The sequence below is a fragment of the Chaetodon auriga genome, chromosome 10 (genome assembly GCF_051107435.1).
Source record: "Chaetodon auriga isolate fChaAug3 chromosome 10, fChaAug3.hap1, whole genome shotgun sequence".
Taxonomy (NCBI): Eukaryota; Metazoa; Chordata; class Actinopteri; order Chaetodontiformes; family Chaetodontidae; genus Chaetodon; species Chaetodon auriga.
In genome coordinates this window covers 25080121-25098480 of record NC_135083.1, presented here as the reverse complement: position 1 = coordinate 25098480, position 18360 = coordinate 25080121, and the positions used below count along the sequence as shown (strand labels likewise).

General features: G+C 39.7%; 1 protein-coding gene across 3 annotated transcripts in view; it reads right to left on the bottom strand.

The window, feature by feature from the left end:
* prkcz (protein kinase C, zeta) overlaps nt 1-18360 on the bottom strand; it is a 127866-nt gene that overhangs the window by 30394 nt on the left and 79112 nt on the right. For all 3 annotated transcript variants that reach the window (XM_076741891.1, XM_076741893.1, XM_076741892.1), the window contains 8 exons: nt 16922-17012; nt 15117-15172; nt 14639-14833; nt 8959-9056; nt 7706-7792; nt 5246-5381; nt 4860-4947; nt 4583-4702 (listed from right to left, as the gene is read on the bottom strand). In XM_076741891.1, the coding sequence (XP_076598006.1) occupies nt 4583-4702; nt 4860-4947; nt 5246-5381; nt 7706-7792; nt 8959-9056; nt 14639-14833; nt 15117-15172; nt 16922-17012 (871 nt within the window). The remainder of the gene's footprint in view (nt 1-4582; nt 4703-4859; nt 4948-5245; nt 5382-7705; nt 7793-8958; nt 9057-14638; nt 14834-15116; nt 15173-16921; nt 17013-18360) is intronic.

The window sequence follows — 18360 nt, the reverse complement described above, 5'->3', positions numbered from 1 at the left end:
GGACAGTATTGTTTGTAGTAAAAATGCAATTCAATATGATTTCTGATGAAGTACCAGGTCTCCCATAAGCAAACTAAACATGACTTTAAGTGAGGTCATTTGTTTTTGCTATACTACCACTATTGTGGAAAGCACAATATCAAACAAACGTGTTATTTGCTGGATTGATATAAACGTATATGACTGGAAGAAACAGCATTCACATGATTCTTCTTTTCATTTCATTGTGTCACCCCACTTCTGAAATCAAACCTTAACCTTTTCTTTTTTCATCTGTAGCTCATCTTGTTAAAAACATACCCTCTCACAGTACATCAGGGAAATTACATGTTCCACAACTTCCTCTGCAGTGTTTTTCATTATTACAGCTGAATAAATATCGGATATTAGCACAAAATTATGAGACGGGAAGGCAGCCTAATGTTGACTGTCCAACCCCATCCAACCCAATACATTGGCATGGCTGTTATTATTAGCCAATTTCAGCTCACGACAGACAGAATTATTGTTGACTCAGAAAAAGCTAGTTTCTTTCTTTCGTTCTTTTTTTTTTTTTTGGTTAAAACTATGCTAAGATAATATTATCACAAACCAAATTTTCCATGACATTTCAGTTATTAAAAGTGTACATTTTAAGACAAATACCACTAAGTGGCTGCTTCCCTCACTGAATCAACTGTCTGCCAACTGTCTAAAACTCTGGGGTTGGCATGTAGAGCACTGACACCCAAAGCATGGCCTGGCACACAGTCTTTCTAGGTGGCATATGGCTAGGTGGCTCCTATAGTGAAAGGGTTGGTTTCCATTGGCCGGCAGTCATCCAGGAACCTGCTGCTCTACCGGTAAGACCGCCAGGAGGATGGTACTGGTGGCAGATGCTAGCCGCGGTGCCACGCTATGCTCCTGACAGTCACAGCAGAGACATAATGCGTCACACGAGGCTCCTGTAGTATGGAGGAATTTCTGTTATAGAGGAGTGTGTGGGTGGTTGCGTGAGAGGGGGGAGGAGGCGATAAGGGGGTGTACTATGTAAGGGTACCATATGGCTCAAGGAAACACATGCAAATAGAAGGGCAGATATTATAGAAGTTCCTCTACCCTAAGACTGCGATCACACCCAGAGTGTGTTTTCTTTGGGCTAAACCACTTGGAAAAAGTGGACTTTGGTGCTTTTTTGTATTAAAATTGTGTAAGTTTGAACTGCAGTATTTCTTACAAGTGCATTCCTTATTGGACTGAGTTCTGGTACTTATGGTCATCCTACTCTGTTTAAGCTTTGAGTTTAGTGATAGCAATTTACCAATTAAGATCATTTTGAATCCACTGCATGAATACCTTGAGAGCAATGCAGGACAGTCCATCGCAAAGCACCACATCAATGATTTAATCTTCTACATCTGCATGTGAAGTTGAAATTGTGGTTTTCCAAATATTCATGTAAATGTCTCTGTCTGGTCTACAGAAAGAAGGGTGTTATAGGTAACTGCATGGTATGCAGATGAGCAGATGCACACATCTCCAAAATTTCAACATGGCTTTGTGTGGGTCTAAGCGCTGATGGCCCTGACACCTTTTTGCACAGAACAACGACTCTGGACTTTGTCACACATCACTCACGTTTGATGTAATTAGCCAGGATGAACGGGAAGAAGAATTACAGCAAGCAAAACTTCTTTTAATGTTCATGAAGTGAAAATTTGAGAACCTATTTCTTTATAACTAGCAGTGGGAGTTTTGAAACGCGTTGTATCCTGTCTTTTTTGGTATTTTATTCAAAGTCAGTTTTATGTTTTGTTTTTTTTTTAATTTTCAGTAAATTTATTGGACAAGCAGAGGCACAGGTAGACAGGAAATGGGGCTTAGATATATAACAAGGCTGGAATCAAACCAGCAGTGTTGCAGTGGCCATGCAGCATGCCCTGTAACCAGTGCCTGAGCTACCAAGGCACTTTGACCCTGCTTTCTTTGTTTTGTTTTTATTTTTGTTTTTTAACCAGAGTCCTTTGCATGGTCTCATTGAAATGAACAAAAGGTTTGTGCTGTTTCAGCCAGCTCTACTGTCAACCTGGCCTGAAAATCAACAAAACGTCTTTCCATAAATTTTAAGTCAGTGCATTTGCATTGGGGGTGTCGTTGAAAATGTTTACATTAAGAAGATATTAAAACACGCACTGAAATTGGCATTTTCTGGCTCCAGTAAGTGATAACAATAGCAGCAAACAGAGAAGCATCAACACCTCCATATAGGTGATGTGATATATACTGCATCCATTCCTTATTATAGTCAACGCTTTACAAAAAGGGGAGCAGTTTATTAAAAATATGTAAGCGTTAGTCTAGATTCTGTTCAGTTTCCCTCAGCTCATTTTGTTTTGCGAGGCTTTCCAAGTACGAGTAACTGCTGGCCATCACCATTAAAATCATAATTTTGAAACCATGTTCTAGCAACAGAAACATTCTCATAAAAGTGTATGTTTTAGGGGATTTTTCCTAACATTCAAACTACTTTGTAGCTTGACTGATGGAAGACAGAGACCTGCATTTTCAGGTGCATCAGTGTGGCTATTTGGTGCCATCTCAGTTGAAATGAAAATGCCATCAGCTGCCAAATGAAGCAAACTAATGGAGAAAATGCTGAACTGTTCCCCACATGTACCGTAAACCTCATCTGTAATAGAGGCCATAATGTACTGCCAGATTTTCCACAGTTCATGAAGGGTGGGGGTCCACGCACTACAGCTTGTACATACAGCAGTGCATCATTACATGGATTCCCAAATATTAACCCATTTCTTGCTGACACACATACTGTAACAGCATAATGTCAACCTTTGGGTGCTGAAATCCATATAGTAACAGCCAGCTGGACATTAAAGAACCAGGTTGTTTTTTCAGCCTGACCACCATGCATGTTCGTGCACATCCACTGGGGTGTACAGAGTTTAACCAGGCCAAGAACAGAATTGTATTAACCCATAAAGGACCAATCTGTCAACTTAATTTGAAACACACAAATCACTAAATTGGATTCCCAAGGCATACATGAATTTCCAAAGTGGGAAATAAACATGCAGTATGAATGTTCTCCAACACTTATTCCTTCTGGCCTTATCAGGTTTTCGTGCTTTCAAACATGTAAATATGACAATACGTTTACTCAAATGCCAACAGATGTCACAGGCTAAGACAGAAAAAAAAGAAAGTGGATTGAGGGACTACAGCAAACTAAAACGAATTAACATTCAGAGAAATTAAATTTGCCCTGTTTCTGAGATTCCTCGACTTCAGTGAAGCATACCACAACCATCTAAGCCTGGATTTACACAGGCATAAATCCTTTACAGCTCAGAGCTGATTGTTATTCCAGTACATGAAATCTGTTTTTCTCATTCTCAGAATATCAGTTATGCGTCACAACGGGTTAAATTAACATGCTTTTGTTTAAATGGCACCAAACTGCCTGCCATATGCTCTCAATATTCATATTTGATTTCCCACTATTCCTCCAAACTCCCAATCCCTTAAACTACAGAGAATGTAGCTTGAAGCTGGGCACATTCCTGTTGATGAAACAGAAACAGATATAGGACACTATGGCTGGAGGATAAAAAAAAAGAGTATGTCTTTAAAAAGCACTTTTTACTTGAAGAATTCCTTTGGTAAAATATTTATTTTGATACTAACTATCCAGCAGTCACTGAAGGAAACTCCGGAGTTCAACTTGTAATGACTCATGATCCTCGAGCACCATTAGCATTTTTTTTTTCTTTTTTTTTTTTAATTCTGGGCACCAAGCGGTCGGCAGATGTTTTCAGATGTTTGAGTTGAATTGCTCTTGTAAAGTTATTCTTATTCTATTTGTATTTTTAGTTCATATATTGAAATTATTTCATTTATTTAATCAATCCAATTTAATTATTAAAATCTTGAGTGTGCAAGTTGGTCCATCAGTCTATTTCACTGGCCAACACTGGTTCAGAGTCAGGTTGTCATGAGAATGAATACAAATGTTTTTAATGTTCCCTTCAGCACAATCATCACGTCAACATTTTCCTTGACCAAGGTTGATGGCCACATCTCCAGGTAACTTGAGAAGGATATTCATGCCTAGATGATTAAACCTTTTTGAAGAACATGTTGCTAGCCCACCTGACCTTTCCTCTAGAGTGCATTCTCAGGTAGCTGAAAATTTCCATTTCCACTGAGCCGATGTTGATAGAATTCATCATGCTATCCTAAAGAATGAATCCTTTTAATACGGGTATTTGTTTCAGACCTAGCCATTATTTGTAGTATGCTTTCGGCATTGTTGCTTTTACAAGACAGAACAATGCCTCATGCCATAAATAAATAAATAAACAAACAAACAAAATAACAATTAGTGCGTACAGCAACCCATGTTAGTAAACCACATGTGCAAATGTTCACTGCAAAGTAAAATATCTAGTAAAGGGTTTCAAAATGACAACTCATCTTTCCCAGTTCAAAGGCCTTCTCTCTGGACAGTGGTGCCATGAAAACAACTGGCACTGTGAAGCTTTCAAGTATAAATCCTATGTATGGTTACGCTCTGCTGTCTCACCTTGGAAGAGGTACTCCTCTGTGTTCATGTCAGGATTGTCGGTGATAATGTCAAATGGGGACCTCCCAGCCATCATCTCAAACATCAGCACACCCAGAGCCCACCAGTCCACACTGAAACCTGGGAGGGCACACAACAGTTAGACAAGCTATTTGTTCAGATACACATGTGTCTCCCACCTGGCCAGTATAAGGCACAAACTGAGGCTGCTTTGGTTACTAGTGAAAAATCTTTTAGTTGGCTGAGTGATTTTAGTCCATCCTTTAGTTTAGCTCACCGTAGTCCTCTCCTCTCAGGATCTCAGGTGCAATGTAGTTGGGTGTTCCACAGAAGGTACTAGTGGTGTCACCTGGTCTGATTCCCTCCTGATAGGGGGAGGAGAAGAAGAAGAAGACAAGGAAGAGGAGGAGAAAAAGGACAAGAGAAAAGAGAAACAAGAGGGACAAGGAGAAAAAGAAGGATAGAAGAGCAAGAAGAAGGATAAGGTGCACAAGAGAGAACAGTAGTTGCAGAGATAAGAAGCATTGTGGACGATATGATATGTGTGAGAACATCAATTGAGGCCCTGTTAAAGTACTTCCAGTCAATACAGATCCACTGCATTATTGATAACCCTACACCAGCCGCTCACACAGTCTACTGAAAAATCAATGTGTCTCTTACCTTGCACATGCCGTAGTCTGTGAGTTTGATGTGTCCTTCATAGTCCAAGAGAACGTTGTCCAGCTTCAGATCGCGGTATATGATGCCCTTTTCATGCAGGAAGTTCAGAGCAATACAGATTTCAGCAGCATAAAATCTGTGAGGAAGAAATACAGAGAATGATGTGTCTGGCCTGTCTTCTAGCGCCATCATCAGGCCAAAGATTTCCACTTGTACACAAAAAAATATCTATATAGCCTGTGCTAGCTGCACATGTTGTGTTGGTCTCATGTGTACATCACCCCCAAGTCACCGTTTCAGAGAGGTTTTAAGCAAGTTTGCACCTGACAACATTTTGGTCGCATTGTAGCTCTATTCATAAGGGTCCTGTCATGTTTTAATAAAGCCACTGCACAGTGTTTGACTAAATGCCAAAAAGCTATTACTCTGACAAACAGAGAAGGCCAGTAATGTTACAGATAATTTGTGAATGAAGAGAAAACAAAAGTTAAAGCAAATAAATTAAAACTATTCCTCAAACACGTGATGAATCTCTGTAGTGTGAAATTCTGCAGAAACAAAACAAAGAAAACATTCCTCGAGGAACAGTACTGGAAAAGGTTGGCTGAGCAGGGCTGACCGAGAACACCACCATCATTGCTGAGCACATTCAGCCCCCCCGAGGATGAACCCTTTCCGTTCTGAACACTCCACTATGCGCTTTAACACAGTGCTACCCTCAAGAGAAAAGATATCTTTTGATCTCACGGACAGATCAATTAATAATCTGCTGAGCACACACATAAAAAACCTAGAAAATGACCCACTTGATTCGATTAACTTCATGGCCTTTATGCTGCTACAATGCTCATGACAAACTTTAAATGGTCAGCCTCACGGCGGGGGGGTGTGATGAGCAAAGCAGCCTCTCGGGACCCACGACGGCTTTTTTGAAATGGTGGGAAACAGGACAATGTCACTGTGCTTTCTGAGTCATTGCTCAAAGAATGAAAATAATCAAACCAAATACAGACAAAATACATACATACAATAAAAAAATATCTATATAACACACCTGCAGCACAGTTGGTTATTTCTAAATGATGACTGAGTGTTGAGATATAATGAACTTTCCCAAGTAGATTTATGTCACTAAGATTAATCTTATTATGAACATAGACATATTTATAGCCAACGTTATCCTTAAAACCCTACACTTTTGACCACGATTCGCTGTACTTGGTGTGCGTCTTTGGTGAGTCAGTAGCATGTTTCCTCTCCATGTGTAGGTAGTGTATTCTGTGTCTAGCAGATAAGCCTTCATTAACACTGACAAGCCTCTGTCTGTCTGCCTGCTGTAAATCCACGATTGTGAAACACTGAGGGAAAGACTGTAGTGGAGAGATGTTTGACAGAGAAATCACAAATCCCACATCGCTCCCCCACGTTTTCACTGTGACAGCCTCCATTGTACACCGTTGTTTCATTGCTGGCATCAGACTGATAGAAGCTGCGTCCTATCACCAGCACCATCCATCGCCCACCGGCCCGCCTCCCCCACAGCGCGGGGGAATGCGGCATGGTTCTCTCTAAGAGCGCTGCTCATGAATATGTACAATCATTATAAGTGATTAACATTCTGCTTTGCATATGTACAGCCACTGTCTCCAGAATACAGATTGCAGGGGCCGATAGGGGCCTAACGGTGCCTCTCTAAATTACCCAGCCTTTGATCCAGCATTTATCAGAGCCGCAGTTGGAGTGCCCCGCAAGTATACAAGCACAATGAATTATGGGTGCTCATTATCTTTCTCAGAGGTGGAAGAAAAGAGTTAAGTTGGGTTTTGGCAGTGTTTCCACGTCCATGAAGAGCTGCTAAAGCACCCCATTAAGCATATGTTTGTAAGGAGTTCTTTTTAGAAGTATGTTGTTGAGGAACACTTTAGACTGAGTGCAAAGAAGGTTCATGTAAAAACATCTTTAACCAAGCATACACACTCCAGCTGTCCTTCACCACAAAAAAAAAAACAAAAAACAGATTGCTTTTATGAAATTGATGGGTTTTGTTCTGACCAAATGACAAAAACTGCACACACCATGTACTCCACATAATCCCAATCATGTGAAACACAAAGGACCACATCTGGATGAGGTTCAATCAGTCCAACTCAAAATAGTTGCCAAATGCATAGATGTGTTGCCTGTGTAGCTGACAGCACCATGTCAACGTAACCAAAATCACTTCAACCTCCTGTGAGAATGCAGCCTATTCCTGGAGGCCATGCTGTAGCACTTCAACTTGGTTGTGATATTTTTTGATTACACCATACAGTCTGTGCATTTGAGACAGACCAACAAAAGTTACATTTCTCATGTGGAAGTAACATACTTAAAGACTACATTTAGATGCTTAAATTCTGGACTGGGACAATATTTTTTAATCTTACACATAAACAGATGTTGTAACATCTGGATGTTTACCTGGCATGTTCTTCAGGGAGCTTCCTTTGTCGTTGCATATGAAACATCAAGTCCCCGCCGTTCACATATTCAATCACCAGAAATAACCTGGAAATCAGAGCATGGTAAGAAAATCCATCAGTATGCCACTGATGCTCTTTAACAGAGGTTCTTTGGAGAATGTTAAGACTATATAGTTTTTAAAAAATTGAAGAACAAAGACATAAATAACAACTTATCCAGCCAGTAAAAAAGGTCTTCGTGTGATAGAATTTGGTAAGTTTATCAGATATGAAATGTACATGTGCAATGTCTCCTTCTGTCACTTTCACTTAAATCAGTCGGTTTCTCAAGCAGGCATATCTTATATCTTCAAATACATTTCTGCCCACAGAAATGTTACTTGATTCTTAAAATCCCTGTTGAAAGCTGCTGAATCAGTGCTAACAAATCCATGAAAGAGACCAAAACAACAATCAATTGACCTGCTAACAAATATTGTCTTTGTGGTCTGATGCAGTTTGCCTCTATGCCTCTATCTCCTACAGCTCCAGTGGCACCAAAAGATTCATTAAGATAACATGAGTTTTATTTAGATGAACATGGCCAGTGCTGTTTTTCCTGAAAGCACAGCTGCATTGTCAGTCTCATGCAGACATCAGATTGGTGGTTTAGTGTTCACATAGTTTTGCTAGTCTGATGAGCTGAGAGGAAAAAACAACACTAGCTATTGTCCACTATATTATTGTTCATTGTGTGGTATGGCTATTTTATGTGTGTTAACAGTTTCTGGACATACATAATGGGATTCTCCGAACTTGATATGACATCAAATAGAGGATACAAAGTAAAAACAGATTAAATCCACGCGGAAAGCAATTGTGAGATATATGTAAGAAGGAATAAAAGGGGAAAGTAACATTGGGTAAACTATCAAAAAGCACAGATCCTAAATCACTCAAAAACAAAATAATAATAATGCATTCATAGCATAATGATACTAAAGTTCACATTTGAATCCACAGGATGTTGATAACCTCAGTTTTTGCCTGCATCTTGTAACTTCTTTAGCCTTCTTTATTTCCATGGGTTTTATTGATAATTAGAAAATTCTAAAAATACACCACCCATCATTGAATGAAGAACAGATTATCATCAGAAAGTAGTATTTTGTATTACTGAAAAGTTCTGTCAGGTACTGTGACTGAAATGCCTCTGTGAGTGGAATGTACAGTGTCAGCTCTCATAAAGTGTCAGCCTTGTCATGCTCTTACCGACTTTCTGTCTGGAAACAGGAGTGGAGGCCTACTAAGAATGGATTGGTGGACGCCTGCTCAAACACATGCTTCTCTGTCTGCACCCAGTCAATATCCTGGAGAGATGAGGAGAGGCAGACGGAAGCAGAGATGACATGAACGAAAGATAATGTATTAACAATCAATCTGTCTGATCAATAGACTTTAAACAGACAAATGGAGATACGTGCCACAGATAAAAAAAAAAAATGCAGTCAGTCTTGAGAACAATCCTCACACTGGAGTCATTCTGAGACTGTTTTGTTCCTTGACTGTTCCAGTTTATAGGGTAGACCTTGGATAGCATGCCAGAAGATAACCAGGCAGCATGAATGCCAAACCTGTCTTGAAAACCATCCACCAGTTAGTCATTGACATGAATGAAGTCTCTCTTGAAAATACCATCCAGACAGAGGAGCTTTTTATTACCCCAGGTGTTGACAATTTTGGAACGTAGAAGGACACCATTAAAGAAAAATAACCCTGAAAGCCAAGTCCACATTTGTATAATCAACATTTATGAAGGCATCTGACTGTCCAAATGTTTGGACAGTCAAACAGATCACTTACCTAATCCAGCATTTTGATCTGCGTGGCTATCAAAAGACACGTGGCGTCTGACTCGTCGCTCATAATGGCTACTTTACAACGCAAACATTTCAGTTTCTGGATGGTTAACAGTTTGACTTAGGTGATTTGGGTTTGGGGGAGACCTGCTTGTCTCACTTCTTGAGTCCCTCAGCACAGTATGGTCACACCTGAGAAAATGTCACATTAGGACACTTGTTTGATTTATGGGGTGCAGTTGGAATTGTGATGTTTGAATTGATACATAAGATGAAATCAAACATGGCATCACTAAAACCGTAGGACAAGAGAGAACCTCAGTAGAGTGGTGATTGTGTCTTTAAACAAGTTCAAAATACAAAACAAAACCAAAAAAAAACAAAAAAAAAACCCCAGAGGTAAAAAATACCACAAACTCTTCTCCTTACGCCATCACGTGGCATCACTAAGAAAATGTATGTAAAGTATTAAAAGTAAAAGTTGTCATGGTACAGAATGGCCCCTGTCACCACTTAATACTGATACATTACGTGTAAGTAAAGTAACATTAAGAAGACATAAAATACAGACACAATGTGAGAGGAATAAATAAAACAGAGATGAAAGTAAGTAAAACTAAACAAAAGGCACATCTAAACAGGTGGGTCCTCAGCTGCTTGTTAAAAGTCCAAAGAGTTCCAAAATTTAGGAAGCAGAACTTTTTAAGGAGGAGTTAATTGTGTCTGATTGGGCAAAGCAACCTTTAACTGCAGCTGTTGAATAAATCCAGTGGTGTAGGTAAAAGGATAAAGTAGCTGAAAATGGAAATACTCAAGTAAAGTACACATGCAGCACTACCTTGAACCATTGTCAGTCAGTAAAGCAAGAATCCTTCTGACTCTTAGAAACCTCCAGTATCTACATTCACAAACCAGTTCTCTGGAACAGCCAGAGTGTACCCCTGTTGTTAGTAAGCTGACGTTTTAACGGCTCACACTCCAGAGAAGTGTGTTTAGCCTGAGGCAAAGATGTTTTATGCTGATTTAAAGTGTCATTAAGTTGATGTTAGTTCATATTTTATGTGAGCTACAATAATGTGTCTAAATTTTGAGTTCCCCATGCTGTGCTCCAACATCATATGGTTAATTTATAACATACAGGAGAGACTCCATATTGTGCATATGATACTAAATTCCTTCTGGTCAACTCATTATTACTTGAGAATTTTATAATTATGCGGAATACGCCATCAAAACACATCTTGTATTGGTCATTTCAGCTCCTTTAGTAGTTTGCAGTCTGTCTGTGCAGAGCTCTTTCGAGCCTCCTTTGATGTCAGGCATTAGACTACTAAAGAGATGAATTATTAAACTAATGTGGATGAATGGAGCCATAAATAAATTAAAATGGGATGTCCAATCAAAATATAAGAAGGACTAAGGAAAAACTGCATCTTCGTTTATGGAGTCAGTTTTGTTTTGCTCTTCAACTGCCACAGGAATTAAAGGCTGGATTTAAGCATAACATGCTTATGTGTGGGAAAAGACAGAATATTTGACGTTGGTGGGGGGAAGTGGACACATGAAGCCTGTGACATGATTTACGCTGTCCTGGATTAGTTGTGCAGGTGTTGGATGATGCAGTCACTCTGGACAGAGATAATTGGTCTGGCTACATCATAGTGGTGCTTTTTAAAGAATTTGTATGTTGAGCAATAGTGCCATCTAGTGGGCTATACAACAAAAACAGTCCAACAAAGAACAGCACTCCTTTTTTTCAGGCAAGTTTTCTCATCCACAATTATCTCTTTCTTGTAGCTTTGTATGTGATTCTTTTGTTTTTGATTCCTTTCAAAGGTAAAGTGTATGGACAGCACATTGTAACACGCTCAGTATATGAACTGTGCTCGTTAAATAAATATAGTGAACCCGGTAGAGGTGCACACGCTTTCGGATCCCTTTGAAAAGGGTGCAAGCGTTTGTGCAAACTACAATACCAGAACTGAAGTGCGGTCTTGGATATTTTATGATTGGTAGTATGAATATTGAGGCTACAGCACTCACTGAGTCTGAAGAAAGTCTAACACAAGTTGTGTGTTCACAAGCTTGGTCACAGCTTTACAGCAGAACAATGCTCAGCTGATTGACTGATTGAATTATTTCGCCTTCATTCAAAACTGACTGACTGTCAGAGCAAGTAAAAACAAACACTTTGTGGTTTTAGGAGGAGTTAAGTGCTGGGACTATTTCTTGGTGAACAGTCGGTGCAATGATTGTGTTCAGCCTCCGGGAGTTTTGCCTTCTGAGGTTGTCAGGTTTGGTACTACTGTGCGTGTACAGAGACCAAACCAAAAAGTGTGCTCACCGACTGTATGTGGCAACTTATGCTATAGCCAGAGACACTGCATCTGCTGCCTCCATCCACCAGGAGTGGGCGAATGGATATACAGTAGTTATTCGTCAAAAAAATAGTTCCAAGCATGTAAAGAAATGTTCTTACTTTCCTCTGGTGGTATTCAGTGGTGCAGATAGTTTTGGCTTTATTTGTTCAGGTATTGAGATTTCTGGCTCCACTCCAATACAATGGAGGTGGACTTAAATGGTCACAGCTCACAGCTATGAAAAATAATGTTTCCAATTTCAACAACATCACTTTCCAGAAATAATGTCCCAATTGATCCCCAGAACACACAGTCAACAGATTCCATGGGGGCTATTTCTTTGGAAGACAGTAGACACACACATTTTAAAACCTGGACAAATAAAAGCAAACCAATCTGCATTACTGTAAATCACTAGACGTATGTGACAAAACAGTTTTTGCTGTTCTTATTTCGGTGAACTGACCCTTTAAGAGGTTGAATATGGAACTTTAGTTTCCTGAGGAACCTCATTAGCTTCCACAGAGTGTTCCCTAGTCTTCCTCGGGTCTTTATTGACGTCAACAGATAATACAAATAAAAATCGCACTGTGTCAACAAGACCAGACATGCAGTGTGAACCAGGAACAGAGATAGTAACTGTAATTGTCCCTTTTCATGTTCATTTGTGAATAAAATGTGTCCTAGCCTATAGAAATAAGGGCAAACCACGCTCTGCCAGCTACGTTCACAATTCTAAGAAATAACGAATGCGAGTGATATGTATGTCTGCATATTTCCTCCTTTAGGATTCATTATGCAGACTTCTCCTTTTGAAATGAATTTCACGTTATGTTCATCTGGCAATTCATCACAGCAAAAAAGATGTTAAACCCGGATTTCATCTTCTCCCATGAGTCACCCACCCACTTATTCCTGCTTCCTCCTAAGCCCTTTTTCCAATTCATAAGCTCTCCGCCACTTTTGTGTTGTTTCCACCCCCACTTCGTCCCCCCACTGTCCAATTCCTTTTTTCCTCATTCCTTTCAGAAGCTCCAACCAGCCTCTGACTCAGTCTTCTTCATTCCCTTTTATGCATTCCTGCTTTCCATCTCTCCATACATCTTTCACTGTTCAATCGCTGCCCTCCCTTTCCAATTTTTATCCTTCATATTATCCATCCATCACTGATTACTACTCTTAGACCCATTACATAGTCCAGCGGTTCTCAATCCCTGCCTCCAGGACCCAGAGCCCTGCTGCTTTTCATTCTGACCAGCTAATCAGGGACAGATTCACACTTGGAATGCAAAACCAGCAGTCCTCTACGTCTAAGAACATGGCCTGAAAACGTCACACAATCTAAAATTCATCTCTTTACCTATGAAACACACACAGCTTTCATACATGCTGGAACCAGTGCAGACAAGCCTTACAGACCATCACCTTTTGTGTTTTCCATGTCTGCTGGCTGGTCTCATAACATCATGTCATTTGATGTAAATAGCACAAACCGCAGGTAAGAGGCAGACATACAAACGAGTGAAGCCACTCCAGGTAGTGACGGTGATTAAACAGTGACGCATGTTGAAGCTGGGAAATAGAACAGTTGTATACCCAGGACTCACCTTCATGTGGGTTTACATAAAAATGGTAGGTGCAGGTGTTTTGACACGCAGTGTGTGTTGAATGACCCAAGCAGTAGTATCACTTTGTCCCCAATCTATTTTTAGACAATCCTAAGGTAAAAAAGAGTGGGAGCTCCCTATAAAGAGTGACAGTTTGCTTTAAATGTCCCCAAACAAACATAAGTTTAGAACTGAAGACAAACATAACAATTTTTTATCTCTATGCTCCACCATAGAAATCCATTTCTGGACACAAAGCAGCAGAATGCAGAACCACCTTTTCATTAAGACTTATTTTGTACAGGTTTCTATTTCTGGTCTTCTGTGTTCATTCTAGCTTGGGAAAAGTAATCTTTTCCCACCGTGCACATGTTAAAGGATGGTTCTGATTTTTTGCTGCTTGGATCTTCGTGTATTTATACATTTGGTCATTATTTCCCCTAGTAATAATAACATTGAACAAGTTATCTGGGAATGTGGTAACATCAACAGGGAAAGAAAATTGCTTTGGTGAGTAAAATGTTATAATAACTGAAATGATGATGGCAAAACATCATTTACATAAATAAAATGTTCTAAGTTGTTATAAAGCAGAATTATCCTTTCATACGACATGCCAACATGTTGTCAGGGACAGTTAAAGTGAGCCTCCATCATCTTTCAGATGTTTGTGAAGTTGGATTTGTACTTTGTACTAATCAGACATAACCAGCACAGAAATTCTGCTCTCAAACCTGCATTAGAAGCACTCTATCAACCAATAAATAAAAATATTCATAGAGTATACGCTTTTACTGAGTCTTGTTTATCAGACTGCAAGGAATATGTGATGGACCATGTTAATTAATGAAAAGAACCTTCTGCATCAAGCTGATATGAACAAAGTCCACAAAAAGGAAACTGAGTGACGTGGCCTCCGTGTTTCCAGTTTGTCTTTTTGAAATTTTGCAGATGATTCACGATCTCACAAAATGACCACTTGCATTAAGTATTTCTGCAGTCAAGTCCACATCAAAAGAAAGCTAGCTGTTAACATTCCATGGCATTCTGAGATAAAAGCAGAGAATCACGCTGATTCGTGCACATTTCACATCCTGGACATCCAGAGGCGTACTTTGTGTCTCACCTCGTCATCATGGACCAGCTCCTTCTTCACCACTTTCATGGCATACACCTGCTCATTCTTCTTTAGCCGAACCAGCAGGACCTTGGCGTAGCTGCCACGCCCGATCACTCGGATCAGGTCAAAGTCACCCAGTCCGAGAGCCAGGCCCTGGGACAGCTTAATGCCATCAAGCCCATCCACTACTGCTTTGATGTCCTAGAAGTAGGAGAGACAGCGATGCAGTGAGTGTACTGACACATTCAGAATTGAATGTTCAAGTTGTAGGAGGCAGAATGCTCAAGCAGCAATGCTTTCCAAATGATTTGAAACAAAAAAGATTCGTGGCTATTCAGCTTGTGACTGCAGTCAAGAGAAAGGATGATTAATTTAAAAATTATAAGACCAAAAAAATACAAGCTATTGCAAATTTGAGTTCCATACTAATATCTATTGAATGAATTACAAAAGAAATTCTGTGGTGATTCAGAGCTTTTCTCACCTCTGTATCTGCATCTTCTGTTTTAGTCACTGTACAGTTGTGCGGTAAAAAAGATACTGCGAAAAAGAAGACAGAGTCACTGAATGATGATATCTGGAAACACCGTGACAGAGACAGTGTGACAGAAATGAATCTGCACTTATAGAGTTTACATGTTCTTTTTTCTGGCCAGCAGAGGGAGGTAGAGTACACAGAGTCAAGCCCAGCATCCACAGGAAATGCCAAACAAGGTCAATCCACAGGGGGTCCCAGAGCATCTCCTATCAGGGACCCCCAACCAGACCCCTCATCAGTTCACAGTTTCCTTTTAATGGGATTTAAGACTCTGTTCTATGGGATCTGGACAGAGTGCAGTAATATGGTTAGATAACAGTTGAGAGTTACATAGTTATATAAGTAATGATGGGATTGTGAGGTGAAGCTACCACAGTCTAAAGTCAACCTTTTGAACAAAGTAGCCACTCTATTATTCATGTCTCTGAGGACTCCTGGAATTACATCAAGATCCCCTGAGAGTTCCCCGATCGCACTCTGATAGCTTTGTACTTTTGTATATACTGTACTGTACATGTGACATACAGTACAAATAATTTTCTTTGGATGAAAAGGAAAAACATATCCCTTTACTGATCGTTTCACAGCTCTTTGTTTCATTTTTTATTCATCTACTTTGTTTCTAATTCACACTCATGGGAGCTGTGTTAAGTCATGTTTGGTTTTTTGCTGCTGTTGTTGTCATACGAGGTTCACAACTGCAGTGCTGTGAGGGGCAGGTTGTGGATTTGACAGAAACATGGCACAAAGATAAACTAAGGTATTTTAGATTGCACTGTAGCATCAAGTCAGACACATTTTGTTAGTTTTGGCACTTTTACAAAAATAAGGACAATCTACCCTCACAATTTCTTGACAGGTGGCAACAAATGGCAATAAAAACAAAACATGGCTCTTAATTTTGGTTTGTCAACAATGTTGTGGAGTGAGGAAAGACTTGACATTGGTCATCAATCAACCTATGACATTAGAATGCCACTGATAATTAAAACTTAACAAAGAGACAACAACATGTCTTTCCAAAATCTAATTGTGATTTTTTTGGTTGACTCTGTTTCTGAGAGCTTTTTTTAAACCACCAGTAACAATGAGTTTTCTCCAGCTCCTTCATTTTAAATGTGCATTGCATTGTGGGATATTCATGTTCATCAACAGGACACTCAAAAATCATGCATTTTTAGTCGGCATACTGTCTAAAAAGTATTTTGTCACTTTTCCAGTGTGAACATACCACATACTCAAACCCTGCTTAGAATTAGCATTTAGTGTGAATTTGAGACACAGTAAACCCCCTCAGGTGTCACCGTCTTTGATTATGTTCCCCTACTGTATCAAACAATAAAGAAGGATATGAGACAAATTGTTCATTCTTATGAGCTGGACAGCCATAGAATTATGTTCAGGTACTGTATTCTGATAATAGTATCCCTCACTGTGATGTTATCTATTGCGTATTAAACTGCTCACCCCTTAGATTAACATTTACACTTAACTGAATTCAGAGTTCTTTTGCTTTGCGCTGTTGCAAAGTATGAACCTCCATTTACAGTTGCCTTAGCTTACTATCAGTTTTCATCACCACGTGTCATCATCATCTTACTCAAAGTTGAGTGATAATCAACTTTGAAGCTGCAAAACAAATACTGATCTTGTATCTTATCCGTCTTAGACATTACAAAAAACTGGACCAAATAACATGATAGCATTCTACTCCCTGCTTTAAAAAAAAAGAAAATTGTTTCAGGTCTTACTCCCATCTGTTTCCTCTTTGTCATCTGGTGGAAGGTCCACCTCTTCACTCTTGGCATCTGAAGGGGGCTCCTGTGATGGCATGACTGGATCCTGAATAAAGAAATTCAAAAATATACCTAAATATCCCCTGACATATTCCCCCAGATATCCACTGAAATATCTACTCAGGGTTTTACACTCCTGGACAAGCTGATGAAGATACATGTTCGTAAGGAGCAAGGAAAAGTCTGTAGTTGTCTCAGCTAATGTACAGACATGTTTTGCCCTAAGACTCTAATGACAATGTGGGGTTTCACAAGAAAAGACATTCAATCATTTCATCTTATCAAGCTTCAAAGTCACTTATCTGGCATGGAAGATACCAGGCTGAAGCTGTGATCAAGAGCGAGAGTTCCCATTGCTGACAGGGGACAATTCACCCAGTACCAGAGCTACATTGATTTTCTAGTCAGGATTTTGGTCACGAGGGGCTGAATTCTGGATCTTTGTGTTTGGTCAGACGCTTTGTGGTCAAATGGATTAATTACAGAGAACACTGGTCTGCTGGTTTGCTGTCACTACACTTGATGTCTCATTTCAATAGAATGGGAGGAAAGAACAGGCGGATGAGATGCAGAGCGACAGTCCACAATGACAAACAGGAAATGTTCAAAGAGAGCTTTTCAGGGCTGTGCTTGGATACACTGATTTATGCCTGTGCAAATGCAGCAGCTTACAGTGCTTTCTTAATGGCAGGACTACACAACATTTAGATATTCATTAATACAAATGTGTGCTGTCAGCAACTGTAGGATGGAGTACTGAAGAATAGGCTGACATTAAACTTGTTAACCGTATTAAAATGCTACTTTTCTGTCAAAACAAAACAGGAAAACACTTCAAACATAACCCAAAAGTACACTGAGCTATGCACGAAACAGCATGGACGTTTAACATTCTAGTCTCAAAAAAATTTGCGAACTGACAATGTGTTGAAATGCAATTGTTTCTTGAGCTTTGAAAGGGAAATAAATGAAAATCCCTTAAATAATCTTTACTTGAAGATGACTTCAAAAGCCTGACATTTAAAAAGCAAGAAAGGAAACTTGATCCTATTTCTACACATAAAAACACAGAGAACCAGGTTTGATTTTCTCTTAACTCATCTGTTACCATGAAAACCATAACATTCATTCATCATGGACAATGAAGCCCATAAACCTCTAGGTATTTTACAGTGAGTTCATAGACCTATTCTGGAATTCTCCCACAATGGGGCGGTTGTGGCTCAGGAGGTAGGGCGGGTTGTTCACTGACCACATGGTCAGTGCCTACACTCTACATGTCAAAGTGTCCTTGGGCAGCAGGTGGCACCTTGCACCAGACTATAAATGTGTGTGTGGATGGGTGAATGCTAACCTGTGTTGTTAAGTGTTCTGTAAGACTAGAAAAGCATTAC